The 27,915-nt window shown below is 52.5% G+C and overlaps 1 protein-coding gene across 2 annotated transcripts; it reads right to left on the reverse strand.

The window, feature by feature from the left end:
* Window positions 1-109: 109 nt before the first annotated feature.
* DIXDC1 (DIX domain containing 1) lies at window positions 110-26,480 on the reverse strand. Of its 2 annotated transcripts, XM_041413893.1 has the most exons (20): window positions 26,297-26,480; window positions 17,211-17,340; window positions 16,384-16,509; window positions 15,287-15,527; window positions 13,532-13,639; window positions 8,963-9,075; window positions 8,484-8,632; window positions 7,468-7,557; window positions 7,317-7,370; window positions 6,846-6,896; window positions 5,506-5,610; window positions 5,018-5,071; window positions 4,419-4,511; window positions 4,270-4,341; window positions 3,689-3,775; window positions 3,403-3,564; window positions 3,244-3,310; window positions 2,552-2,660; window positions 2,255-2,363; window positions 110-1,429 (listed from the first exon to the last, which is right to left on the reverse strand). In XM_041413893.1, exons 1-20 carry the CDS (start codon window positions 26,354-26,356, stop codon window positions 1,349-1,351), a joined length of 2,061 nt encoding a protein of 686 aa, XP_041269827.1. In that variant the 5' UTR covers window positions 26,357-26,480; the 3' UTR covers window positions 110-1,348. The 2 variants fall into 2 exon arrangements, with proteins under 2 accessions (XP_041269827.1, XP_041269828.1); XM_041413894.1 differs by lacking the exons at window positions 13,532-13,639; window positions 15,287-15,527; window positions 16,384-16,509; window positions 17,211-17,340; window positions 26,297-26,480 and adding an exon at window positions 11,077-12,198.
* Between the last annotated feature and the right edge of the window lie 1,435 nt (window positions 26,481-27,915).

Genomic DNA, 27,915 nt, shown 5'->3' on the forward strand with positions numbered 1-27,915 from the left:
TGATATAAAACCCAGTATCAACCAGTTGGATTTCCACAGTAAGGTAAAATTACAAGGCCAGTGTTGTGTCAACAGAAGACGATACAAAACATCTCAGCATCCACCAGGAAAGGAGTAAAACACAGTATAATGCGTGCAGAAATATACAGAGAGCACTTGCACTAGTATAAAAATATCCACAGTCCTCAGACAAATGTGAATCGGTACAAAATAATTTCAAGAACAGGTTTACAAAAGGACATGTTAATATAAAACAGTAAAACCAGGTTGCCCCCTCTCCAGCCTCATCCACAGCACACACAGACAGTCCATGGAGAGCCCACAGGAGCTGGGAAGGAGCAGAGCCCATTCGACCTCCCAAGCCCACGGGCGATGTAGAGAAACAAAACCACAAAACCAAAGGGAAAAATCCACCCCTGGGGGATTGTAGGGCTTGTTCTTCCCCCAGCAGTTCTTTCCTGTTCCTTCAGGACTCAGCGTAGCAAGGAATTGGTGTGGATAAGTGCTTGGTGGCCCTGGCAGTGGGGGACAGCAGCAGAGGATGCCCGTGCACAGGAGGTGACAGCAGAGAGGGCAGGAACACAGGGACAGAGGCTCAGCAAGGACAGGGGTGTAAAAACCTCGGGGAGCAGCTGATTCCAGCTCCCCACCCATGAAACCCTGCAGCAAACAAGCACCAGGATCCCACAGTCCCCACAGCTGCAGAGCAAACCCTCGGAAATGGGAACAGCTTTGGAAAGTGGGGAAAGCAGGGCTGGGAGATGGGAGCCTGACTTTGGGAGAGAGGGAGCTTGGCCAGGTGGGTGAGCTTTGCTTCAGACCATGCATCAACCCTCCAGAGGGCTCTTCCCCCACCCAGAACAGGTCCTGTCAGCCTGCAATGTCCACAGAGTCACTCTGCTCCTGCAGGAGAGCAGCTGGTCCAGCTTCAGCTCCCACAATCCAGCAAACTTCTCCATGAAGGCAAAGCTTCACATTTTCACCATCAGTGCAGTTTTCTGTGGCACCAGCACAGGAGATGCCCAGCTGAGCCTGCAGCACACAGTGCAGGGATGGAGGAGAAGGGGGCAAAGCATCCTTAAGGCCTCCAGGGTTTTGCTGGCAGGGCCAAGCTGGGATTTTCTGTCCCACAGATCTGTCCCTGCGGCCTCAGGACAGCAGCTGCCCTCGGGCACGGGCAGTCAGGTGCCAGCTGTCCATGCACACAGCCTGCACCACCCGTGGCTGGCACAGAGGCTCTTTTTTGGCAGCTTGAATTGGCCTCCTCCCAGCACTTGGGCTCCTTGGTCACTCTCTGTGCTCTGCAGACAGTCACAGGTTTCCATAGAAACAGGGCTTGAAAGCTCCATTAATTCTCCCCGTGGTCTTCTTCCACCCAGGCCACGATTTTCCCCTCCCAGCCAGGAATGATGTCGTCGTCATGGAACACCTACCCAAAAAAAATTTTAAAAAGAAAAGGATTTCAGTCATGTCTGGGGTCTGGACAGAGGGTTCTGCAGTGTGAGTGGCATCAGGGGCATGAAGTCAAATCCTAGCTCAGATTTCCCAAAATAATCCAGGGAACACATGGCAATGATGGCTGAGGTATGAGTCACATTTTCACAATTTAGGTAAATAACAGACCAGGCCTCATTAACCAATGAATATCAGCATTATTATCAGCCTGTTTTTTTTGACATTAAAGGTAAACTAAAGACAGGGATCACGCCTTTTCTGAGCCAGACCACGACATCCAGCTGCTGCTGCTGCCTGTCCCCAGAGAGGGTGACCTTTTGCCCTTGTCCTAATCAATTTGTGAAGCAAGAACTGTCCCAATAACCTGAGATGAATCCAACCCACACCCACACCAGCCTGAGCACGAGCAGGGCTGCACTGCAGCACACAAAGGGAACGATGCCACACACACAGAGTTCTCTCTGAAAAACTTTCTTCAGAAAGGAAGAGATTGTGTTTTGAATAGGCTTTCCCATTGCAATAGGGTTTATAAAACCTGCAACCTCGATTTTTGCTGTGTCCCCTGGGCTGGCTTTGCCCAAGAGGCTCTGCAGCTCCCAGGCAGTCACAACCACATCCTTGGAGTTGCTTTTGCTGAGGATGAAAATATTTTAGCACAACAGAAGCTTGACCCACAGCTGGGAAAGCAGGCACCTTTGTTTGGGGGAACATCCACTATTTCATTAGTTTAAAAGTGGGGTGACCATGGTCTCCAGAGCTGTGTGGTGACACTGATCCCAAAGGCCAGTCCCACTTTTACCTCCTCCTTCACTGTGCCAAACTCTGGGTCCAGGGCTTTGAAGTGGTACCGATGGGCTCCTTCCCGATCGATGGCAGCCTTGAAATCCTTCAGAGTCACTTCCCCTAACCTGCAAGGGAAATAAATGCCAAACCAAAATACAAAACCAGAGCTCAGGGACTACTGCAGATAATCTTCCCCAGCCAACAGCATGAAATCCAGTTAAGGCACAGCAAACCTGTGCTGGCTGGGAGCATTCCCAGGAGATCAGAGTGCTGGTTTTGGGGGCACAGGAGGCTCAGGAAGGGCCAGGCTCACCTCTTTGGTATGCTGACCATGAAGGGGGTGAGGGAGCGGTCGGTGAAGTACAACACTTTGGTGCAGGCACTGGTGCTCATCACGGGTGTGCTCTGAGAGTGAGGCAGCTCTGCAAGGCAGCAACTCGCTGATTATCATCCCTTATCATCATTATCCCTCCCCATCTTCCCCTTCCTGCTGGCCAGGATGGATGGTGGTGCGTGGATTTTAATTTGCCCGTTTGTGTTTCTCTCCCCAGCTCCTGCCTTATTTCCTTCTTCCCCCAGCAGCTGAAACAGAGGAACTGAACTCCATACATTTAAAGCTCATTTTATGCAGAAAATCCTCTGCACACATGGAAATGTGATGTTTAAAAGGGCTGCACCGTTCTGTGGATATGAAAGGCAGTAAACACTGAGCAGGGAACACTCCTCTGTCCCCACTAGATGGTGCACAGCAGCAGGAAAGCTGGGATGACATCCCTTTTCCCAGTGATTGCCACGGTTATTGTGCTGCAGCACTGCCCAAGAGGCCCAGACCAGCGCTGTGATGGTTGTTTACAGAAAACCAGCCATAAACGTGAGTCCCTTCCCTTTGCTGGGCGCTCTGACCCAGGGAGGATCCTGGGGAGGGCAGATTCCCAAGGGGATTCTACACCCAGGAACTGAGCAGTGGATTTGGCAGTGGAAGGGCAGGATCTGCCAGGCACTTACTGGATTTGGGAGGCCAGGAGTCTCTGCACTCGTTGGTTGCTCTGCTTGCTGGTGATTTCCCCCGGACCTGGGGCGCAAAGCCAAAACAACAAGGACAGAGTGTCACCTCCCAGGCAGAGCCCTCTGGGGCAGGAGCTGAGCGTCCTGGGGAGCCTTTACCCTCCTCTCCTGCCTCTTGTGCGTCTCCAGGCGGTGCAGGCGCTCCATGAGGCTGGAGATGCCCTGCTCCAGGCTGTCGATGGTGTGGTGCTGCGGGTCGTGGCCGCTGAAGCTGTTCCTGAGGCTGCGGAGGGCGTCCCGCACCAGCTGCAGGTCACTGGTCTGCCCAAAAGAGCACAGCTGAGACCAGCCCGGTGCTGCCTCCCCAGCAAGGGGAAACCTCTCTGAATGGAATAAAAGAGTTCCAGGATATCTGGCTGGGAATGCAGCCCTCAGGGGCACTTACCCCTCGGTGGGCTGTGGGAGCAGCTCCTTTTCCTGCTGGCTGGAGAAAGCCATTGCTCTGGGCACTGTGACTGCTGAAAGCCATCACCTGGGCAGGGGAAGATGTGTGAGTGTCAGGACCTCCCCAAAAATCCTCATTTATGGACTTCAAAATGAGAGGGAATGAGAGCTTTCCACATCAGTGATAAAACTCCCATCTTCTCCCAGATAAACACGCCCAGAAGTGTGCAGTGAGTTCCTGCTCACAGCACAGACCTGATTCCTCACGTAAAGGTGGAAAGACTCAATAGCAGGGTCAGCAGGAAAAGGAGGAAGTAAATTGAGCTGCGGTCTAACCACTGCAGGTGAAGCTGGAAGCTGAGAAAGCCTCTGGCTTCCCTCACTGTTTCATCCCTGAGGATTCTGAGCCAAGAGGCTGAGGCTGAGTGCTCCGTGCTGGGGGCTTTGCCTGCCTTGGTCAGGGCTCTGGCAGTGAGAAGGCAGAGCCAGAGCTCTCTGGGATGAAGGGGAGGCTTTCTGGAGACAGGTGCCTGCAGGGTGCTGGGCAAACACCACCCCAGGTGTGGAGCAAGGCTCCCGTACCTCCTCAGCTTCTCTCTTCATGCAGTGAGCCAGCAGGGCCTCCTTGTGCTCCAGCTCCCGCTCCAAATCCACCTGTGGAGGGGCAGCAGAGGTGTCACCACCAGCTGGGGCAGCCAGAGCAGCTCCCAGTGCAGCCCAGCTCTCCCTACCTGCTGGTAGCTGGCCTCGGAAAGCTGCCTGAGCATCTCATCCAGCTTGGTCTGCTGCTGCTGCAAGTGCCGATCCTTCTGGCACAGCTCCTTCTGCAACACAGGGATCCAGGCAATCAGCAGGGCAGGAGGGAGCTCAGTCATCTTCCCGTGGCAGGGAAAATCATCTGCCAGGATCAGGTGACTCGCACAGGGTGTGCTTTGCCAGATGTTAGAGCTGAGTGTCAGAGCTTTTTTTTGACAAGATCAATGGGGTTTTTATTTCCCAAACTCCCCTTGGCCAAAGATCTGCTGCTGAGGTCACACAGCTGTCCCAGAGCACACAGATTCCCCGGGGATCAGAGGACAAACAGGTCACCCACCCTCATCTGCACAAGTGTTGGACACTCAGCAATCACCAAACACGACAATAAAAGATCTGCAAGAAGCTGTGGGGGGAATGCAAAGAACTTCTGATCCCTCCAGCTCACTACAAGCCCCTGGCTTCCTCAGCTCCTTCCCGGGGCTGTCCAAGTGCCAGGGAAAGAGCAATCCCACTCCCAGAACTGAAGAACCACCCAAACCCCCATGGAAGAGGTTCCATTACTAGGTTCCATTACTTTGTACTCTGCCAGGAGCCGGTTTCTCTCTTCAACCTTCCTCTGGAGGTCAACCTGCAGGAACAACACCCAGCTGTGAGGCAGATATTCCCAGAGAGTGAAAACCTCTGCCCTTTGGTTGAGGTGAGTAGAAACCTACAGAGGTCAAGGGAGCAGCTCTTTAGGGTGGCACCTTTGGACAGAGACCTGCACAGGGCAGGTGCCACCTACTAAGCCAGGGAGTGAGGAGGGACAAATGCAACAGCACTGAAAACGTCAGGGAAAGCCCCTCCCTGCCCCAGCTGAAGGTCCTGGAGGACAGGAAGTGGGAGTGAAGGTCAGGAATGTCCAGCCTCACAGCTGGCCAGCAGGCTGTGAGCAGCCTGTGCTGTGCAGAGACCACTGGCTGCTTGTTCACTACCCCACGACCCCGAAATCTCTGCTGCAGCCACCCCTGGGGCCACCAACCCCCCGCCAAAATAACCTCAGCAGCCACAGCAGCCACTCACGTTCTGGTTGTGCAGCTCCTCCTTGTCCATGTTGGCTCTCAGCAGCTCCTGCTTGAGCTGCAGGACTGAAGCATCCTGCTGGAGCAGCCTCTGCTGCAGAGCGTCCTGGGGAGAGGTGGTGTCTGCAGGAGGCAGGGAGGGCAGGGACCCTTCCCCGGGGCTCAGTGGCCACAACTCGCTGTGACCCTCAGGGCTGAGGTGCTGCCAGGGGCCCCAGAGAGCTCTCAGCCCTCCTGCCTCTCCCTTACCCAAAACTCATTGTCACCCTGATTTTTTAAGGTTTTCTAAGCCTTCTGATGTTTGCATTCTTGTAACGAACTTTCTCCCACACTTTCTGTAAATAACTTATTGTTTTGCATTCTTTTATGGAGGAGGAGAAATGTGATGGACTGTTGGTTTGTCCAGTGTCATTGGAGAGGTGGCACTGTCACCCTCCAATCCACTGTCACTTTTGGAAATCTATAAATGTTGGAGTCAGAAAATAAACAGCCCTCTTTACCTTGAGAACAGCAGCATGTTTGCATCATGTTTTTCATGTCCTACATGTGACATCTGATTTCCCTGCCAACATTTTTGGCCACCAGCACAGAGGGATTTCTCTGCTTCAGCCTAAATTCCCTGCTCCAGAAGTGATGAACAGTGGCTCTGATGGACAGGAACAGCTCTGGAGGGCGTTCAGCCCTGCAGCTCCTGCTCCAGCCACTCATCCCGAGGGCACAGAGAGGCCAAGATCAGCTCAGGACACGAGGAGCCTTAAGCCCTGAGTGTGACCCAGTTGTGCAGTGAAATCCTCTCTGGAGAGGCCAAAGTCAGCACTAATTCTGCACCTTTCACTCACCCAGAGCTGCACCTTGGACAGCTACTGCAGTTTGCTCCCTTCTGACAGGCAGCTCTAAAAATACCTCTGTCAGGAGGAGATCAGCAGTGTTCACCACTCCAGAGGCACAAACTGAGCTGTTTCAGGGCAGGACAGGGACACCCCAGGCTCTTTTTCCTGTGCTGGCAGGAATGAGTTCACTGGGCCAATGCTGCTGGGTGTGTACTCCAAGAGAGAGGAGGGAATAAAAGAGCCAGCCAGCCAATTTATGCCTCTTTTTGTTTAGGAGAAACAGGGGGAAATAAAGAAAAAGGGGAATACTTGACTATAATCTTACAGACAGAGCAGAAAACTGGAAACCCAGCTCCTCGCACCTGCCTAAAATTCAGAAATAAACCACAGGATCTCCCACCTCCAAGCCGCCAGTACTCCTTCCCCAATCTGAACTTCCTCAGAGGTTGCTGCTGGCCTTACTCACCTAAAGCACTACTATTTATTTTTAATGAAATGCCCCTTTCCTTACCTTTATTCCCTGGAGGTTCCGAGCTTCTTGTTTGTATTTCAGCAGCTCCTTCTGTAAATGCAACACAATTTGGTTAAACAGCACCTTGTCACCCCTTCAGAACCAAGCAGAGCCGGTGTTTTCTCTGCAGGAGGAAGCACATCCCACCTCTTCCCACAGATCCAGGAGCCTGAGACACTTTAATGAGTTGCAAATATGAAAAAGAGCTGAGCTCTTAAGCTCTGTTATTAAAGTCCTGAGGAAAATAACGATTTCCCAGTCCCCCAAATCTGTCCTACTGTCTAACATCAAGCACTTCTGCCAGCATCAGAACTGGTCCCAAGCCTCCACAGTTGGAGCCCTCACAGAATATTCCCCATTTTATCCATCATTATGCCCACCCTGCCTCATCCCCACTCCCTTTTCCCCTAAAAGATCAAGTAGAACAATCTGCAAAACCTCTGTTTGCCCCTCACTCTGTCACTCTCTAACCTTCAGATCTTGATTTTCTTCTACACTCTGGTCCAGACGGCTTCGGATGATGATCTGAATGCAAAATATCAGCGTTGTTATTGTGCAGCAGGGGCAGGGCAGGGCAAAAGGCACCTGCAGCAGGGAAATTTGGGTCCAGGGCTGTTCTCACCAGCTGCTCCTCAGGGCAGGCTCCACGCTCAGAAAGTTCAAAGGACCCTTCCTGCTCATCCTCAGGTAAAGACCCATTGAGCAACAAAGCCTGGGGGGATAAAGAGGAAAACAGAAAAAATCTCCTTTTCAGAGATTTCAAAGGGAAATAGGTGAGCTGCAGTTCTGGCCTGCAGTCACTCCTATCAACAGGCCCTAACCAGCTTTATTTCCTATTTCTGCTGATTTATTCCCCTCAAAAATCAGGTTTTTCCTTCTTCAGGAATGAACAAGATTTATCCCCTGACAAAGCTGTCCCAGGGGTCTGTCAGCCCATGCTCTGCCCCGCAGAAAGAACCAAACAAGGACAATTCAGATTTCCAGGGAGTGAAGTCTCAGCTTAGCACCTTATAGGGTGTGTGTGCATCAGATCCCCAATATTTCAACCAAACTGTCACAATCTGGAGCCTCTCAATTATTGAGTAAGAGGAGGAAAATCGATGAACCAAATGCAATTTCCTGCCTGGCCACATCAGCTCCCTCTCCCCACTCCCAGGGGACGAGGGGGCAGCAGTGCCAGTCCCTCCTGTCCCTGCTCCCACTGGGCACAAAATGCAGGGATTTTACCAGTGAACCAAGGAATTTTTTGGTTTTTGGTGACTCTTTTGTGTCCTGCCCATTGTCCCTGGGGAAAGTGCCCGCCCAGCTGCCTGTGCTCCTCACACAATCTCTGCTTTGTTTACTGCCACATAAATATTTACAATTCAAAGCCACTGTGGTTCCCAGCACAAACAGAAAGGGATGTCCTGAGAGAGTTCAGTGCCTTCACCATATGGATCAAGGGGCTCTGTTCCCCAGGCACAGCCAAACACACACCAGGCTGAGGGGCAGGGAGGGGAAGGGAGGGAAAGGCCCCAGAAATGAAGAATTGTGGGGAGGATGTCCCAAATGTGAAGGTTCAGCCAAGCTCATGGGATGACTGACACAGGGCTGGGTGACCCTGGAAGGGAGCAGTCTCTGAGGAGAGAAATCTCTCACCTGCAAACCCGAAATCATCTTTTTCGCCTCCTCCATTTCCTTCTCCAGGTGGTCCTGCTGTTCCAGGAGCTGCTCCTCCCATGAGTTCTCCAGGCAGGACCCAGAGCTCCCTGCCTGCCACTCGGGCTGGAAGTGAGCCTCGGCCTCTTCTGCAAGAGAGAGGAGCAGGATGTGCTGCTGGCAGCCCTGGAGGGACCTGCTGCACCCCCACAGCTCACCTGACCCCCAGCATTCCTGCCTCCTTCCTCAGGCAATCCAAGCTTTCCTACACACACTTTATCCCAGACAACTGCACCTCAGGGCTCAGGGAGATCTCCAAGCACAGCACTGGGGGCAGTGTGTGACAGAGGGGGACAAGCACCTGTGGGCTTTGCGAGTGTCCTCAGTGCCCCAAGGACACCCTGGAGGCAGCAGGAAATCATTCCAGTCCTTGGGGAGCTTTCCAGCTCTTATCACACAGAGCAGCCCCAAGGTTTTACCTGGTTTGGGCTCTGTTTCTTCAGTCTGGAGGGTCACAAGCCTCTCCTTCTCCTCCGAGGGGGCTACAGTGAATTCACTCTTTGCACTGTGGACAGGGCTGGGTGAAGTCAGGCTGCAGAGCAAGGCAGGAACAACTCTTTTAGATGATGAAGATGATGTTGATCAGCACTAATTTTGAACAAGCATTTCCCCATATTCACTTTTATCTAAGAATTATCTGCATCCCAGAGAAACCTTCAACAACCCAGCCTGGACATGTAATTTTTTGAATTCAGACTCTCCCACAGGGGTAGGACCACGCTCAGGAGTAATTTACTGCCAGCCTTATGCTGGACAAAAAACCACCTTGCTCCAGAGCTTTCAGATAAATCATTCCAACTTTAAATCCCAATATATTTGAGAGTCAGATTCCACTCACTCGTGTTCTTCGATTAAAACTTCTTGGGAGTGCCCACATATTTTCACAGGAGCCATCTCAGCTGACTGGGAGGTTCAAGCAATCTTTTTCTCAGAAATTCTTCCTAAGTGCATCTCCCAGACAACATCAAGAGGTGGCTGAAGCTCACTGACCCATTCAATGTACCCCGAAAGTCGCAGGAATTAATCCTTGCAAGTGTGAGCAGGAGTTAATTTTTCATTCTCCCCCAACACAGAAACAAAGGGCAGGGAACAAAAAGAAAAAACAGTGTGGAAATAATATAATAGGTTTAGAAAAAGAAGAGGCTTCAGCAGCTCCCTCCCTGCATCTTCCCAGCACTGCTGCTTGTCTCCCACAGCTCCCACAGAATGGGAAAAGCCCTGCAATAGAGATGGAAATGACTTGCTGCTCCTGCCTGCCCCACTCCCACGGCCAGGACCAGCCTCTCCTCATTCAAATTACAGACCTGAGTCCAGTTTTTTGTGGTTCAGACTCCCCCTGAGTGAAAGTGAAAGAATAATCAATGTCCAACAGAAATGTCCCACAGGGACAGCACTGTCCTTTCAGGTGTGTCCGTGATGCTTAAAGGGCTCCCAGCCACCTGGCTTTGCTCCAGGATTTACCTCCAGGAATTCCAAATCCATCACAGCAATCCCTCATTAGACATATTTTTAATATCAAATTTGTAACCAGCCCCTGCTCCTGCTCATTGCTGAATGGGGGCATGGCATAAAATTATGGTTTTTGGGGTTTTTTAAAATGCTGTTTATGACTTGATTTGGCAGTTCTGCTGGGATTGCATTATGTAACAAGGGCCAGAAGAAAGGATGAAACTCACACAACACAGATGCCAGCAGGAAGCCCAGCTGGTCTGACATGGCCAGCAGCTCCAGGAGGGATTTCACTTCTTTCTAGGAACAGCTCTCAGAATTCCCTCCCTCCCGTTCTCAGCTGATGCTCTGAACCTGCCCTCACCCCGAGGCACTGCTGGTTCTCATCCATGCAAAAGCTGTCCCAGAAAAACACCAGCAGGCACAGATGGGAGAGAAGGTGGTGAAACAGGGGATGCAAAAAGGATGAGCAGGATGAAAAACAAGGATTGGAGCCTGGAAATAACATTCCACATCCATCTCCCAGCACTGGATCCACAGCCCAAAGCCAAGAAAAGGCACCACAGGTGGGGATAGGTCCCCCCAGCACAGACAGCTTTACATTTCCTGAGGCATTCCCACGTCCCCAGACCCTTTCCAGGCAGTTTTCCTGTTTCAAAAGGGCTCAGCCAGCATCCATTACCACCTCCCAAACACTGCAAACAGTGGCAGGGCCAGAGGCAGCTGAAGCAGCAGCACAGGTCAGGTTGCTTTCTGCATCACCCAATTAATGCTGCAAACACTTGCCCGGGTTCTGTATCAGCCTGGGCCATCAGAGTATGAAACAGCCGCTGATGCAATGCCTTTAAAAGTGCAGAACAATTCCCTGTGAAAGCATGCAGGAACGAGGGCTGGGAAATGAAAGCTTTCCAAGAGAGATTTATGATGCAAACTGCTCCACTTTCACCGCTTGGTTCCTTAACCCACATCCTGCCTCCCCCGAGCCCCAGATCCTCCAGCACAGGGCAAAGAACCCCTGAATGCCCCGAGTTTTAATGAACACCCATCCCTGCTGCTCGCGAGGACAATGGACACAATCGCTCACCATTTGACCTGCTTCCCTCCCATGATCCCACTTGAACCTGTGGCCTCACAGAATCCGCAGGATCCCGGCTCTGCTCATGCCTCCTTCCCTTCTTCACACGCCCAGGGCTCAGCTCCGGCCAAACTCTGCGAGCCGGGGTGCCGAGGAGATTCCCAGCAGAAACAACACACACACACACACAAAATAACCAACTCAGGGGCTCTGCCGGCTCAGAGGCAAACCCGCAGCCCCCTCGAACGGGCTGGATTCCGGAGCCGGGGGGAATTCTGCAGCCTGCCTTTGGCTCCCGCTGCTTTTCCTCGCAGGTTATTCGTCTCCTGCTGCTGCATTTTGGTCAGCTGCACAGCCGGTTGTTTTCATCGCAAGGCTCCGGGCTTGCCGGGGGTGTTTCTCATCCCATGCCGCCCTCCTTGTGCTGCTAGCATCCGAGGAGCCGCCGGGGGAAGGATGGAGCGGCTGCCGGCGCGGGGTCCCTGCGCTGCCGGGGGGATGCGGGCTCTGCCCAGGCTGCTCTCCGAGATTCCAGAGGGATCTGGGCTCTTCCCAAGCTGCTCTCCCAGCTTCCAGAGAGATGTAGGCTCTGCTCAGACTGCTCTTCCCGGCTTTAGGGGGAGGTAGGCTCTGCTCAGGCTGCTCTCCCAGCTTTAGGAGGATGCGCGCTCTGCCCAGGCTGATCTCTCAGATTCCAGAGGGATGCGGGCTCTTCCCAAGCTGCTCTCCCCAGTCTTAGGGGGATGCAGGCTCTGCTCAGGCTGCTCTCCCAGCTTTAGGAGGATGCGGGCTCTGCCCAGGCTGCTCTCCCAGCTTCCAGGGTGATGCGGGCTCTTCCCAGGCTCTGGCAGCCCCAGGCACGGCTCCCTCTCCCTCCTGCTGTCACTCGGGCTGTGCAGGCACAGCCTTTCTCCGAGATGCCTGGCTCAGGGGTGGGGGAGGGAACGCTGCTGGAAGGGGAGGGGAAAGGGAGAGGGATGGGTGAGGGGCTCGGCAGCCTGGGAATCATCTGATTTTTGGCGAATTTTTCCATGAATCATTTCGGCAGCCTGCGCTCGTTGGGAATTGGGAGAGCTCGGAGCGGGCAAGGAGCCGGGGATGCTGCCCTGGGACAGCTCAGCTGGCTGGAGGGGGTCTCTGCACTCAATAACGTCTCTCACCAATAAAAAAAGCATCTCGTTTCTCCCAGCCACTTCTCTGAACTGAGCTAAGCACATTCCTCCCCGCGAGGAAAGGGAAAGCATCTTGTTTTCATCGTGCAGAATTGTGCCAGCAGAGACACCCCCAGCAGCTGGAGGGGAAGAATTCTCCCAGGTTTTGATCACTTTTGGAAAGATTCTCGCTGTGTTCTGCCCTACCAGCAATAATATCACCATTGCATTGTGGGCAGAGAATCCATGATGTTATGGGGAAAAAATAAAATAGAAACGCAGGATGCGCAGAGAGATATTTGTTTACCACCAAAACACCAAAACATGAGGAAACAGCAGCCACCTGATGAGGTAGAAGAATACATCAAATATTCCATCTCCCTTAACCGGAGGGATGAGAGCAGGCAGCAGGATGTGGCACTCCTGAGCTCCCGGTTCAAGAGCCAAGGTCCTGTGGCATTATCCACGAAAAGCCTCTGCCAAGAGCAGGATTTTTACATCCCCCCTGGCAGGCCGGCCTCAAAAGCACACTGCTGACATCATGTGGAGGCACTGCTCCAGCACTGCCTCCCTGCGAGCCCCACGCTCCTCCAAAAGTCTATTTATAAACACGCTCCCAATGACACGCAGCAGAATTGGGGGATAAACACAAACTCCTGTGTTTTTCTCCTCTGTTGGGCAAAGCAACCTTAATTTTCAGGTACACAGAGAATTATTGGTGCCGTGGAGCGTAAAAATTGGCCTGAGAAACGCTGGGGAAACGTCCTGCCTGCTGAGAGGCTGTCAGTGGCAATCTGTCCTTGGCAAATGAGCTCCTCACTCCCACACAAACGGGAGAGAGGCACTGGGGGAACAGCCCAGGCAGGGGAAGGACACGGGAAATCAGAGTTGGGGCTTTCGGTGGCAGTGGGAGGCTCTGAAGCAAAGAGCTGCATCTCCCCACGTGCAGCCCTGGCCTCGGATCTGCTCCAGATGAGATTAACTGGAGCACAGCTCCATTTCCAGAGGGAGCTCCAGTTGTTCAGTAACACAGCTCTTGCTCTTCTGAGTAGTTTCTGCTTCTCTGGGGGAAAAGGGAGCGGCTTCCCTTTACTACAGAGCTCTCCATGCTGGATCAGCTCCCTCACTGGAGAAATTTTTATTCAAAAGCCCTTTTTTTCTGGCCGCATTTTTTTCACAGAAAACTGCTTCACGTTGATTCCTGAGGTTTCACCCTCCAGACCAGCCAGGGATGCCCTTTTCCATCACAACTGAGAGGATTTTGGTGAGGAGAACAGGCACTTTAGGCAACGTCAGGCAATAAAATTGCTCACCTGGCAGGGTGGGACTCCAGTGGCACGTGCTGCTGCCCCTCGTACTGCTGCACCAGCGCCCGCACGCTCCAGCAGGGATTCTCAATCTCCTCGTCCATGCTGCTGTTCCTGGGGGTGACAATCACAAAATGAGGGGAGCCTCACCTGAGTGCTGCTGGAATTCTTCTCTCGCCAAAAAGGAGGGGAGGAGAGCTGAGGAAAAGGAGGTAAGGAAGAGGAGACAGCTGGAAAAATGTCAATTTTCCTACCAGGGATCCCCGTCTTCTTGGTGTTATGGGAAAACAGGCAAACAGGCCTTGCTGTTTTAAACTCATCCCTAATTCTGTGACTACAAAACTCCAAAAGCTCTGGGAATGCAAGGAAACATCACAAGGATTGGCTGTCCTGAAGAACTCTAAGACCTTTGCAAGGGAAACATGTAACATTTCATTTTCCAGTCAAAGTTACCATTTCAGCCTCCTTTCCAGACTGTTTCATGGGTGCTCCCTCGAGCCAGTATCAAATGGGCAAATGACCTTCAGCTGTGTAAATGAAACCCTGCACAGCCCCAGCACCTGGCTCCCAGCTAAATGTCATTGCTATTATTGTTATTGTCACCCACACAGCACCTTTGGCAAGGGGCAAATGGGATTTTCAGCATTATTCCCCATTTGTGTGGATTTTCAGCATCCCCAGGACTCAGCAGCCATCTGGAGCAGTGGGATGAGCAATGGAGGAGCCAGAAAGGACTTGCACAACATCCTCAGCTCTGGAAATAAAGCTCCAGATCTCTGGGGTGAAAGCCTGACTCGTGTTTCCCATGGCATGAGAACATCTCCAAGGAGACAGCACCAAGGGCAGCGTGGGGAGGAGGAGGCAGCACAGTTCCCTCTCCCTGGGCTGTGACTCCCTGTTCTGTTCCAGGGAGATAAAGAGAGACCCAGCTGCTGTTCTGCTGTAAAAGCTGAGAACAGCCTGGGCGGGCAGCAGAGCAGGTCAGTGCCCCCCTGTGAGGTGTAGAGAGCAACGAGATCACCTCTAGAATTGCCCTTCAGGAAGATGTAGAGAGCAATGAGGTCACTTCTAGAACAGCAATGGGGTCACCTCTAGAACAGCAATGAGGTCACCTCTAGAACAGCAATGGGGTCACCTCTAGAATTACCCTTCAGGAAGATTCAGAGAGCCATGAGGTCACCTCTAGAACCTCCCTCCAGGAAGATGTAGAGAGCAATGAGGTCACTTCTAGAACAGCAATGGGGTCACCTCTAGAATTACCCTTCAGGAAGATTCAGAGAGCCATGAGGTCACCTCTAGAACCTCCCTCCAGGAAGATGTAGAGAGCAATGAGGTCACTTCTAGAACAGCAATGAAGTCACCTCTAGAACCTCCCTTCAGGAAGTTTAGAAAGCAATAGGGTCACCTCTAGAACCTCCGAGAGCAACAAGGTCACCTCTAGAGCAGCTATGAGGTCACCTCCAGAACGTCCCTTCAGGAATTGTAGAGAGCAATAAAGTCATCTCTAGAACCTCCCTTGAAGAAGTTGTAGAGAGCAATAAGGAGACGTCTAGAACCTCCCTTCAGGAAGCCTGTAGAGAGCAACAAGGTCACCTCTAGAGCAGCTATGAGGTCACCTCCAGAACGTCCCTTCAGGAATTGTAGAGAGCAGTGAGGAGACCTCCAGAACGTCCCTTCAGGAATTGTATAGAGCAATGAGGAGACCTCTAGAATGTCCCTTCAGGAATTGTAGAGAGCAATGAGGTCCCCCCTGAGCCTCACCTGTGTCTGTGCCTGAACAGGTCCCGTCCGGACTGCTGGACATCCTGCCGGACATCGGCCAGCGCGGCCGCTGCCCCCTGGGCCACGGCGGCGGCCGAGCGCGGCCGGAGGCTGCCCGGGGGGGCTGCCCAGCTCCTGCCCCCCGAGCCAGGGCTGCCAGCCCTGCCAGAGCCTGGCTTGAAGTGAGCAGCCAAGGCCAGGATCAGCCTCATGGTGGATTTCAAGTTCCCCTCGACGATATCTGCCAAATGCAAACGTTTGGGTGGTTAACGTGGGGTGCCAGCAGAGCTGGGGCTGCCCCAGGAGATGAAGATAATGAAAGCCAGCAGGGCTGTTCCAGCTCAGGGCACTGCAAAGAGCCTGCCACCTCCACAGCACAGCCCTGAGCCTCCCTTTATGGCCATTTCCAGCAGTTAATTGCTGGACATGTAATTACTGAGTGCTCACTCAGAAGCAGAGCAATTACTCAGGACTGTGACTTTATTGGCAGAGAATTCCCTTTTTTACAACACTAAAGGTAGAACAGCAATGCATTTCTCCTGTGCCATCAACCGTTTGCAGCGCCCTGCAAATGTGAATTAATCACATTCAGTGAGATCACACGAGTGTTTTCCAGCACACTGATGTCATGGCAAAGATCAGCCACTCTCCCAGACCAAGATTTCCCAAAACAATTTAGTCAGAGCTGCTCAAAGTCCTGACTAAACCACGCCACAGACATGTGATTGTGCGTTGTGTCTCCTCTCTGTTTCCAGCCCATGGCTTCCAGTGAACCACAAATATTTTTTCCATGTCTCCTTTCACTCTAGCAGGTTTATGTGTTCTTTTGGTGTAAGATTCCAAGCCTGTATTTTTCATTACACCACCACCTGGGCTTCTGAGTGCTCAGCAGCAGGAAAAATATAGCTTTTTTTTTTTTTTTTCTCTGCATTCCCCATTTTTCAACCCAAAACTTTCACTAAACCAGAGGGGCGGCAAAAACCCCCAACTCCCCCACAAACTGACACATGAATTTATTCATAAATTATCTGTTTGATAGAAAACAAAGCCAGAAACAGGATCTCAGCAGCTGAAATCCCCCCCCCAGGGCTGGGTACCTTTAGCTGATGTCTGGTGCATGCGGATCTTTCTTGATGCCACGAACTGTAAGACTTTCTCCACATTTTCCCTCATCTCCTGCTGGCTGCTGGGGTTGAGCTCGATGCCATTCAGCTTCTCACCAGCTGAAGAGAGCAAAAAAGCTTTATCAGAGGGGGGTGAACCTCTGGGCACTGCCAGGGGCATCGCTGGCACTGCTCTGGTCTCATGGCTGGGTGCTGCATGGGGATTCTGGTCCTCCTTAACAGGAGCCAGCACCAGGAGAAGCTGGGGCTGGGGCTGTGTTGGGATGATGGGAAGGTTTTGGGGCTGGATTTTGGCAGGATTTGTGTCCCCCTGAGGGACCCACGCTGGAGCTGCCTCTTCCCAAAGGACTGAGCTCCTTGGAAAGGGCTCAGCTGTGACAAACTGAAGCATGTGGGACAGAGCCACTCGGGAGGGGTTTGGAGAGCTGTCCCCCACTGGGGCAGGGGCTGAGTGTGAGGAGGAAGGAGCAGCGAGGACAATAACTCACTGCACCCCCATTCCCTGTCCCCCTGCCCAGTGACATCAGCCAACAGGTCACTCTCCCCAAAAAACACCCCCTAACTCCATGGCTCCTGTGGGAGCCCCCAGTGCCCCTGCCAGGATTCCCCATCTGCTCTAACTGCCTCTGAACCATAAGGGCTGTAATAGAATTGCATTTGTGATCTGATTTATGATTGTTTTCCCCGCCAGCTCTGCCACCCCCAACAACATCTGCCCGACAGATGCCAGAGCCAGGGCAGCCCCTCCAGGCCAGAGCCAGAGCTGAGGGGGAAAAACAGGGCCAGATGGCAGCACTGACCCACAATCTCGATGAGCAGGGCCAGGGTGACCCCATCCCGCAGGTCCTGCCTCAGGTCCTGCACGGGCCTCAGCGCTGGCTTCTTCTTCAGCTGGGAATTCACCCAGGCCACGTAGGCCTGCAGCTGGTGCTGGAACACAAAGCACAAGGTTTGCGGTGCAGGGCTCGTGCTTTTCTCTCTGATCTTTGCTTTTCTCTCTGATCCTCGCAGATCTCAGTGCCCTGCCCTGGGGAACAGCTGAGGGCTCACCCAGAGCCTGATGCCATCCCTGTGTGCCCAGGGCAGCCCTCAGGGTGGGAGCAGGACTCACCCACAGCCTGGCTGCCATCCCTGTGTGCCCAGGGCAGCCCTCAGGGTGGGAGCAGGACTCACCCACAGCCTGGCTGCCATCCCTGTGTGCCCAGGGCAGCCCCCAGGGTGGGAGCAGGGCTCCCCCAGAGCTTGATGCCATCCCTGCCCAGGCCAGCTCAGCCCTCAGGGTGGGAGCAGGGCTTGCCCAGAGCCTGGCTGCCATCCCTGCCTCCTGGGGCAGCCCCCAGAGTTTGAGCAGAGCTCACCCATAGCCTGATGCCATCCCTGCCTGAGGCAGCCCTCAGGGTGGGAGCAGAGCTCACCCACAGCCTGGCTGCCATCCCTGTATGCCCAAGGCAGCCCCCAGGGTGGGAGCAGGGCTCACCCAGATCCCGGCTGCCATACCTGCCTGAGGCAGCTCAGCCCCCAGGGTGGCAGCCAGGCTCGCCCACAGCCTGATGCCATCCCTGTGTGCCCAGTTCAGCCCCCAGGGTGGGAGCAGGGAGCAGGGCAGGACCCCCGAGCTGGGCACAGCTGACCACAGAGCTCTGCGTTCCGTCCGCATTGGATCCACACCAGCGCTGACATCCCCTCCTTTGGGGACACAGTTTGCTCCCTCTGTGTCCCATCCCCAGCATGCAGGAGCAGGGAGCCCTGAGTCAAACAACTCCAGGACAAGCAGGGGAAGTTTCCTGGTAGAGACAAGAGCTTCCCTCTGTGACACTGCAGCGTGGCTCATTCAGAACACTTGTACAGCCCCCCACGTCCTGGGAGCTGTCTCAGCACTTCCAGTGGCCCAGTTTCTATTCCTGCATGCAGGGAAGCTGCCTTGGGCCCTGGGAGCTGGGAACAGGGCCTGGCCAGCAGCTCAGGAGGGATGCTGTGTGGGGGAGAGACCAGGGAGGCTCAAACTTGGAGCAGGGAAACTCAAACTCAAGTTCTGGTCAGTCTGAGATACTAGGGAAGCTCAAACTCAGAGCTGGGAAACTCAAATTCAGACCAGGGAAAATCAAACTCAAACCAGGGAAACTCAAATTCAAACCAGGGAAACTCAAACTCAGGCTCCTGGTCTGAGAGACAGGGAAACTCAAATTCAGACCAAGGAAACTCAAACTCAGACCAGGAAACTCAAACTCAGACCAAGGAAACTCAAATTCAGACCAGGAAAACTCAAACTCAGACCAGGGAAACTCAAATTCATACCAAGGAAACTCAAATTCAGACCAGGAAAACTCAAATCCAGACCAAGGAAACTCCAATCCAGACCAGGAAACCTCACATTCAGGTTCCTGGTCACCCTGAGGACCCAGCTGGCACAAATGAGCCGAAGGCAAAGAGCAGATCGCAGCGACCTTTCCCTTTGCAGCCCCTCTCCGTGACCCTCCAGGGCTGCTGCCAGGGCTGCAATCCCCTCGGGCAGGGCTGCAGTGGGACACGGAGGGTAAACAAACTGATCCATTGATGGGATTACCTCCCTTTTCACTAAGCTTCCCATTATTGTGCCCGTGCAGCAGGTTTTAAGCCCCCATTCCGTATGATCTCAGCAGTGCCGGGCAGACTTGATGCTTTTCCAGCCCATCAAAGTCACAATCTGGTCACAGCCTGGCTCTTTAATTGTCCTGACACAGGAAATCCAGCCTGAAGCGGGTCTGCTGGCTCTGAAAGGTGCCTGGACCTGTGGGAGGCAGCTCTGCTCGCTCAGCACAGCCTGGGGGGCTGCAAGGGGCTGCCCTGGTGGCCCTGGGGGGAAAGGGAGCAGAAATGTCACATCTGATCCCTCTGTGCTGGAGCAGAGCTGGCCTGGCTGGGGAGGGGCTCTGCAGCTCCTTCTGCTGAAGTGGCAGCAGTGCCCAGCCCCAGAAGTCTTTATTTTGTATTTTTCGAATCATTTTAGGAACTGGCACCGATTCCCCAAGGACACAGCCCCTCCCAGCCTGCAGAAAATCTGCAGTTTTTGGAGGAGTCTCTGTGGCTCTTCCACTTCTGTCTCATTTAGAAGAAAAACCCTTTCACCAAGCAGTTTGTTTTCTGTTCCTCCTCTCAGAACATTCCTCGTGCATTCAAAAAAAAAGGAATTTTTGGCAAGATTTTAGTCTCTATCTCTTAAAAGCAGTGGGAGGTTGTCACTGCTATTATTAGTAAAAATAAAAAAAAAAGCCATTCCTAAATCCCAGAGCAGTTACATTTTAAACAATGAGTATTAAAAGGAGGATTCTGAGGCAATGGAACGGGGATGTCACCAGGACAAAGTGGTTTCATTCCCATGGCTGCTGTAATTCTGCAGACTTACACTTCATTACCAGACTCACTTGGTTGCTTTTGGGTTTTTTCCATTAAACATCAGATTTTCCTGCAGACGTTCAGACAGTTGGACTGAAGAGCATTTCCTAACTTTGTACCCAAAATCCTGGCAGACTGAGTGACTTCAGCAAGAGGCTTGGATTGCTGCAGGACTCAAAAATCCAGGGAGGGAGCTGTCACTGCTGGCAGCTGAGGGGAGCATGGGACTGAACCTCCCAAGGAAATGTATCAGAAATAAAAGTTAAGTGACCTAAAAATGGCCAAGTTCTGTGAAATGAAGGAAGGGACAAAGCCCCTGACTGCTCAGCACAAACCCCAAGGGCAGTTTGTGAAGCTGGAGACTCCAAAATAATTTCCACATTTCCACCTCTAAATCCACAGATTCAGGCCTCCAAAAAAAGTGAAATATTTTTTGTTTCACGCCCTCAGGATTCTGTTTGTTTCAAGCCCCAAGGCAGCTACTTCAACAGAGCCCTAAATATTATCCCAGCAGCGTGGTTCTGCTTGGGTGGGCATCATTCCTGCCACCTCCCCTGGGAAATACCCCAGGGATCAACTTCCAGCACAGGGAGGACAAAGATTTGCTGGGATGTGTCCTGCCCTGGGAGCAGCAGCTCATCCCACCCCACCAAAACACTCCTGAGCCTGCAGAAATGCCCCAAACCCAAGGGTTTCATCCCCATTTGGGGCTGCAGGATCACAGCAGCCACTCTCACACAGCTCTCAGCTCCTTTGAACCAACAAAACTCCAAAATAAAAGGTCTGGGAACAAACACGGCACCCTCAAGGGTTCCTGCTTCCCCTGAACTTTGGTTTGAGCCCAACCTTGGAATTTTCAGGGCTCAGGCTGCTCAGCTCCTCACCAACACTTCTTCCAAACCCAGAATTTTTCAGAGGAAAACCAGCCTGGTGTGGGGGTTTACTTTACAGAACACACATTATTTAGGATTATGGTGGAGCTAAGCTTAATCCTGTTTACATTAACACAGCTTTGTGTTCCAAAAAAAGCCCCTTTTACCTGTTCCTTGCATGGGGAGGAGCAGCAGCTGTAGCTGAAGGGAGCTGGAGCCCAGCTTGCTCCAGGCAGGGCTTTGTGGGGTGTTTTTGTCTCACTCTGGAACACTTTGCAGGGCAGGAAAAGGTTCTTAAAGCAAGGTGTTGGAGGCTACAGGACATCCCAACAGAGCAAATTACATGTTGGGATATATAAGGTTAATTTTTACCTCTCTGGAATTAAAATATTGGTGTTGAACAAATGGACAAAATCATTTTTCCAGCAAGGAGGGCTTGCCCTGCTCACTCTCATCTTCCAGTAGATCCTGTGACCCTGTTTCCTTCTAAAACAGATCCCTTCTCCACATTCATTTGATGAGCTTGAATCCATCCTTAGCACTGGACTTAGAGACTCATCCTGCCAGGATGACGTTTTTGAGGCTCTTTACACCCGTTGGATGAGGTTTTTGAGGCCCTTTACATCCATTTCCCTTTGTGAACTGTTTGATGAGCTGGAATCCTTCATTACTGTTTGACTGAGGGAATCACCCTGCTAGAATGACATTTTTGAGGCCCTTTACATCCATTTCTGGATGTAAACATCATTACTGTTTGACTGAGGGGATCACCCTGCTAGGGTGAGGTTTTTGGGGCTCTTCACACCCATTGGATGAGGTTTTTAAGGTTCTTTACAGTGATTTCCCTTTGTGAACTGTTTGATGAGCTGGAATCCATCATTACTGTTTGACTGAGGGGATCACCCTGCTGGGATGAGGGTTTTGGGGCTCTTCACACCCACTGGATGAGGTTTTTGGGGCTCTTCACGCCCATTTCCCTTTGTGGCACAGTTCTGGCCACTGCCCAAGCCCCAGGGCTGACAGGTCAGCAAGAAGGATGAAAGGAATTCACTGTTCCTCCCCGCAGAGCCCTGAGCCAAAGGTCTGCAGCAGCCTAATTGCATCAGGTTGAGGCCCTCTATGATTTCTAAGCTTTCTGACATTACCTTAATTAGACGGGGACTGTAATTTTCCACCCAGCCTTCCTCCAGCTTGCTGATTAATTTGTTGTTGTTGTTCAAGGAGGCCTTTGTAGAAGCAGAAAGAACAAACTCCCAAGCAAAGAAAATGATTCCCTCTGCCCTCAAAGACAGCAAAAAAATTTTTTTTCCCCTCTCAAAATTGATGCTTGAACGTGATTCAGGTTTTTCAATGCATTGAGATGCACCCAACAGTGAAAACCACGCAGTTATGACCACAGACAGGCCAGAATGACCAACAGGAGTTCTCCTTCATAAAACTCCTAATTTAAAGCAGGTGTTGATTTCCAGAGTGCCCAGCTCTCCAGCAGGACGTGGAATTTTTGACTGCAGAGTTTTCCATGTTTTCCTCAGTACTTTCTATACCCATTAACAGCTTAAGTCTAAGCAGCAAGGCCCAATTCCATCCAAACTCCCTAAATTATTTCTTCCACTTGGATTTTCACTTCTTGTAAAGCCAAAAACTGCCCTGGCCCATTCCAGAGTTATCCAGCTTCCAGTGCAGGATGAAGTCATTCCCACCTGTGCCTAAATTCACTGGCATTTCGTTAATTTTGTGCCGTGAAAGGGCTTAATTATGCAAATGTAAGGTCCTGCAGCAGCAGCACCTCTCACATGATGCTCAGCAGGTACCTGAGGCCCCTTTCCCACCCAGGCAGAGCTTCTGTGCCAGCTGCAGGCAAAAAATAAAGGCAAAAAGTGGCAAAGAGCTGAGCTCTGAGTGCAGGTTTGGGGCACATGATTCACCCTGAGCTGTCAGATGGTTCCAGAACCCAAGCACTGACACATCCCCTGGTGCTCTGGGGAGGAGAAGGAACATTGTTCCTCCTTCAGCAGCATCCCCATCCCCAGGCAGGGACAGGCAGCTCTGAGAGGAACTCAGCTCCCCAGGCGTCCAAAATCAGAGGGAAGGGACACCCTGGCCCAGGGTGGCACATGTAGGACACAGAATTTTGGATTCCCTCTGCCCATGACTTGCTGGGAGTGTGGCATCTCCTTTACCTCTTTCTACCCATAAAGCAGCTGCAATAATCTTCATGTTCCTGGTAAAATGAAAATTTTATGGGTTTTTTTTAATGGGTTTTTGTTGTTGTTATTGTTTTTGTTTTTGGTGGGTTTTTGTTTGTTTGTTTGTTTGTTTTTTTGGGCATTTGAAAAGCAGAAATCTGAGAGTGCTCCTCTGCAAATGCTCTGTAAAGACACCCTGCCAAGGGCCAGCCTGGCTCAGCCATCAAGGCAGGGATTGAGTCCTCACTGCTCTCCCTAATCCCACAGAGCAGCAAATACTTGCTGAGGAGTCCCACTGCTGGCCAGGCACCAGGGTTTGGGGGAAAACTGATGACAGAGCAAGGACAGGTCAGCTGGAGCACATCTGGGGGTAACCCAGGCGTGGGGAGCCCCAGCTGTGTTTTCTGTCTGTGCTGGAGGCCTGGGGGGGTTTCAGGGCAGCCCAGGCAGGTCAGACACCCTGCAAAGGATTCCTCAGACCCGGCCGAGGTTAAACCCTCCCCGTGGCTCTAACAGGGTGGGAAATGCTGCCAGCCTCGCCCCAAAACAGAGCTGGGGTGATGAGGCAGCACCTCTGGAGCTTGCTGTGTCCAGGCAGGGATTCGCCGGGGCTGAGCAGGATGAGGGAGCCAGAAGTCAAAACAGCTCGCCATGGTGAATCCTATTAACCCTATAAATAGCCCTGGCGGCAGGAGAGGGTGAGTGCCAGCTCCTTGTGCTCGGATCACCCAGCCGAGAGCTTTTTGTTACAGATCAAGACCTTGCCCCGAGGGCAGCAGAGCCACCGGGCCAGAAAATAACCCCAGATAGGGTTAAATCACCAAAATCCCCCGCAGGGCAGTGCCCGGGGTGAGGATCCACACCTGGCAGGCAGGATGGCACCTCCACCCCTCCAGGGTCAAGGAGAGGGTGTGGGAAATGCAGGGATCACCCTCTCAGCTGAGAGACAGGGGAAATACTCCATGGAACACGGGGTGAGAGACAGAAGAGCCCTGCAGCACTTCTGCTTCCCCAGCCCAGAAATGGGGGAGGTTTCCCCCCGTGGGCAGCTGACCCTGCATTTCACTTTGTCCTCCTTGCCAAAAACCCTCTGCTTGGGCCCTCCAAGGCTCCCTGTCCTCTCTGGAACGGATTGTTTGTTCAACATCATCTCGAAAATAGTTCTTTTAAATGACTCGCTGCGCACAAGCAGCCACATAATTAAGTTTGCCACAGGAAATGATCCTCCAGCTGGAAAAAGAGAAGGTGTGTTATTGTTCAAATGCAGCTCGGAGCTGCCAGGCCCGCTGGTGACACGTTTCTCTGTGCCCCATCTGTTTTCAAGAGCTGACAGAAGTGTCAGCACATAAATAAACTGCATTTCCCCGAGGAAAGGGAACAGGCTGGGGCCACATGGACAGAGTCAGAGCAGATGAGACCCCTCTCTGTGGTTCCCTTTCATTATAAACTCCTGCTTTTAGCAGGCACGCATCCCCAGGGCCCCATCCAGCTGTGGGATTGAATTATTTATCTGCCTGGGAGCCGGAGAAGTCCCCACAAACAGCAGGCAAACACCTTCAAGGCAGGGCAGGCCATTAACGAGGGGCTTTAATGCCCACGGGGGGGACTTTGCTGCATCTCAACATCAAACAAAACCATCCTGGCTTCAGATGTCTGCAGGTGACAGCGTCCACGAGGGCTCTGACTCTGAAAGGGAAGGGGAAAAAGGGAAATAAAGGGGCCCGAAGTGACAATTCAGCAATTTCGGGGGCCTGGAGCGGGATGGGATTCCTCAGCAGCGCAGGGAGAGCTGCGCAGAAGGACAATGCTGCTGCTGCTCCAGCACTAATTAGGGGATAATTGGGCTGCTGAGGTGCCCTCAGTCGGATGGATGGAGAGGGAAAAGCAGGCAAGGGGACAAAGGAACCTCCCCGGAGGCTCTCGGCCGCGTTGGGTTTGCTCAGCGCCCGGCATCGGGACACAGTTCCACAAATAACAATCAACACAAACAACGCGTTTATTTACACGTTAATTTCTGTGTAAATAAACACCGAAACAGGCAAACAGAGACGGGCACAGCTGGTGATCGCCCCAGCACGAAAATGAGAGCTCCTCTCTCATTTCCAGTCTGAGATACTCGCCCTTGGCAAATCACAGCTCCTCCCTCTAAACCCAGTTTAGTTTTACTTTTGTTGGAGGCTGTGAGGAGGCAGAGACCCCGAGAATGTGTTTTTCTGGTGGGACAGGGAAGTTTCTTCCTGTGGGTAAAAGCAGCCAGGGCCACGCACCGAACATCGCTGGGGTTCGCTCCCACCACTGATTACGTTCTTAATAAATAAGTTACTAATTGCGCCTGAGGAGGATGTGCTGCCCCCGAGCACAGGAAGTTCGAGCTCGATCTAAACCCAGACTTTGGCTGGCTAAAAACGAGCCTGACACTGTGAGGAGGAGGAAGAGGAGGAGGAGGAGGGGATGGAGCGGCTCCAGCCCAGCCCGGGCAGCGCTGGGGCCGGGCCGGGCTCAGGTTTCACCCCCAGTTGGTTTTCCCGGAGGGGATCGGAGCCGGGAAGCCCAGCAGGGACGTCCAGGGTTCATTTTCTGTGGATATTAATTTTCTGTGGTATTCATTTTCTGTCGATATATTCATTTCCTGTGGATATATTCATTTCCTGTGGATATGTTCATTTTCTGGGCTCGTGGAGGCACAGCACCCAGGCGCTGCACGGCTCAGGAGTCACCCACCAGTAAACAGAAAGAATAAAACCCCCCAAAAGTGAGAGATAAAACAGCAGCAGCTCTGTGGTTCCAGCAAATCCCCCTCGGTTTTTCTTCCTTTTCAGCTCACAGAGAGCAGATCGTGCTCCAGCATGGGCTGCCCGGGCATTGCTGCGTGTAAACACCCAACAAAACTCATTTTTTGTGCCCCCCAAAGAGGGAAGTCCCACACAGCCGCGGGATTCCCATCTCTGCCGTTTCTTGGTGCATGTCCCTATTTTACAATTCATTACTCTCCTAGCAGAATAGCCGAATAAAGAACACTTTGAAAATTACATTTCCCCGACCAAGCTGCATTTCAGTCCCCTTGGGGATCCAATCTACGGAAAAAGATGGGGAGGCAAACCCCAAACCAGCTTTTTGCCAGCCTCTTTCAAGCAATGCGAGTCCATGAAGCAGATTCACAGCCCGCAGCACACAGACACCGCGCATCCCCCGGGAGAGGAGCGGGTTTTCCACAACAAACGCTGCCCCGCAGCCCTCCAGCAGTTCGCACCATTTCCCGGGACAGCAGCAGAGCATCGGGAAGAGCACAAACCCCCCGAGCTCCGCAAACCCCGCCGGTAAAACCGGCCACGAACTCCTCAGCGAACTCCTGCCGCAGCGCAGCCCCCGCCAGGAGCCTCGCTGTTCCCCCCGCGTTTTCCGCCCCACAAAACCATCCTGCCTTCCTCCGGGGGAAGCTCGGGGACGTGGCTTTACCTCGGTGAAGCCCTCCTGAAGGATATCCAGCAGATTCCCCCTGGCCAGGCAGGCGAGCATCGTCCCGGGGGGGGCTCAGGGGCTGCGGGGCCGCGCTGCCGGCGCCTCGGGGCTGCTCTCCCTCCTCTTCCTCGCGAGCACAAAGGCCGGCAGCTCACGGGGAAGGGCGCTCATGGTCCCATCTGTGCAGCCCGGGCAGAGTTGAGCCGGAGCGTGGCTCGCTTTGGGCATGCTCGGCGGGAGGAGGGAGCGAGCGGGCAGGGATGTCACTGGGTTGTCACGGCAACGCCGCGGCTTTACGAGATGCAGGCGCGGGGGAAAAAAATAAAAAACATCTGAAACCCATTTCCAGCCAAAAGGGGAAAAAAAAATGCTCAAAAAGCCTCCCCGAACCCGCTGTGTAAATGGGATTTTTCAAACCCGCCGTACGCAGCGAGCTCTGGTTGGTGTGGGGGGAGAGAGGAGGAGGAGGAGGAGGAGGAGGAAGGGAGGGAGGTGATGCCTTGCACGGGGAGCAAAGCACCGAGAGAAGATCGTTCTGCAGCCACAGGAAGCTGCAAGGCAGGCCACGAGAGCCGGGAGGTTTGCAGGTTTGAACTTTGCATTTTTCAAGGAAAAAACAAACATTAAAAAACCCCCCAAAACCGGAGAGAAAAAGTTCAAACAATTAAACACAACCCCCACACCAATAAGCGCACCCATCACAGAAATAAGTATCGGGTGTCCCCAGGCTGCCTCTCGAAGTTGGTGTCACCTTACAGGAAGTGCCCAGGGGGACAGAAAAAAAGGAAAATCAAAGTGGAACGGGTGAAAAGCGCTCCAGGCAGGGCTCTGCCTGGCGGGCACAGGGCGGCACCGACCCCGCTGCCCTCCCAAAATGTCTTGCCAGGCATTTCTAAATGTGAGACGCAATTAAAAACGAACATTTTTCCCCCCCTGCCTAAGTGTTGAAGCATCCCGAGGAATAATCAATGGCGTAATGTCACGATTTTAGCCTGGCACAGCTAAAACACAGAAAGAGAAGCAACAGGTCGCTTCCCTCTGTGACCAGCCCAAAAGGAGGCGGTTCCCTCTCCTCCCGTTTTAAATCATTCACGTTTGCTCTCCCTGCTTTTCATAATTCCGTGGGAGTGGAGATTTTGATGTTTTCATCGGTTCTAATACCACATCTGTTAAGCAAAACAACAGATTACAGCGAGGCTTTGCACAAAGCCTCGTAAGCTGGAGCTGCTGGGGGGTTGGAGCCTTGATCCCGTTTACTTTTGAGCTTCAAAATGCCATTAAATAAATAGTTAACCCCATTTTTTTAATGCAATTGAGTAGCTTATGCTTGTGCAATTCCAATAAAATTCAGTGGGAAAACGAAGTGGTTCCCCCATGAGACAAAAAGCGACCTAATTTTGAAGGAAAAACCAATAAAACACACTCTGAGCTTCCACTGTGGATTTCAAAATGCTCTTCTTCACTAATAATTTACTACATATATTTATATTTATTGCATTATATATATTTACCACCTGCTTTTTACATGGCAAACACACATTCACAGGGGATTTGTAATATGACAAGGAAGGATGCTGAGATTTTTGGGTCGACCCAGAAGAGCTGGGACTGAAGTC

This window comes from Onychostruthus taczanowskii, unplaced genomic scaffold (assembly GCF_017590055.1).
Source record: "Onychostruthus taczanowskii isolate IOZ18803 unplaced genomic scaffold, ASM1759005v1 scaffold43, whole genome shotgun sequence".
NCBI classification, from domain to species: Eukaryota; Metazoa; Chordata; class Aves; order Passeriformes; family Passeridae; genus Onychostruthus; species Onychostruthus taczanowskii.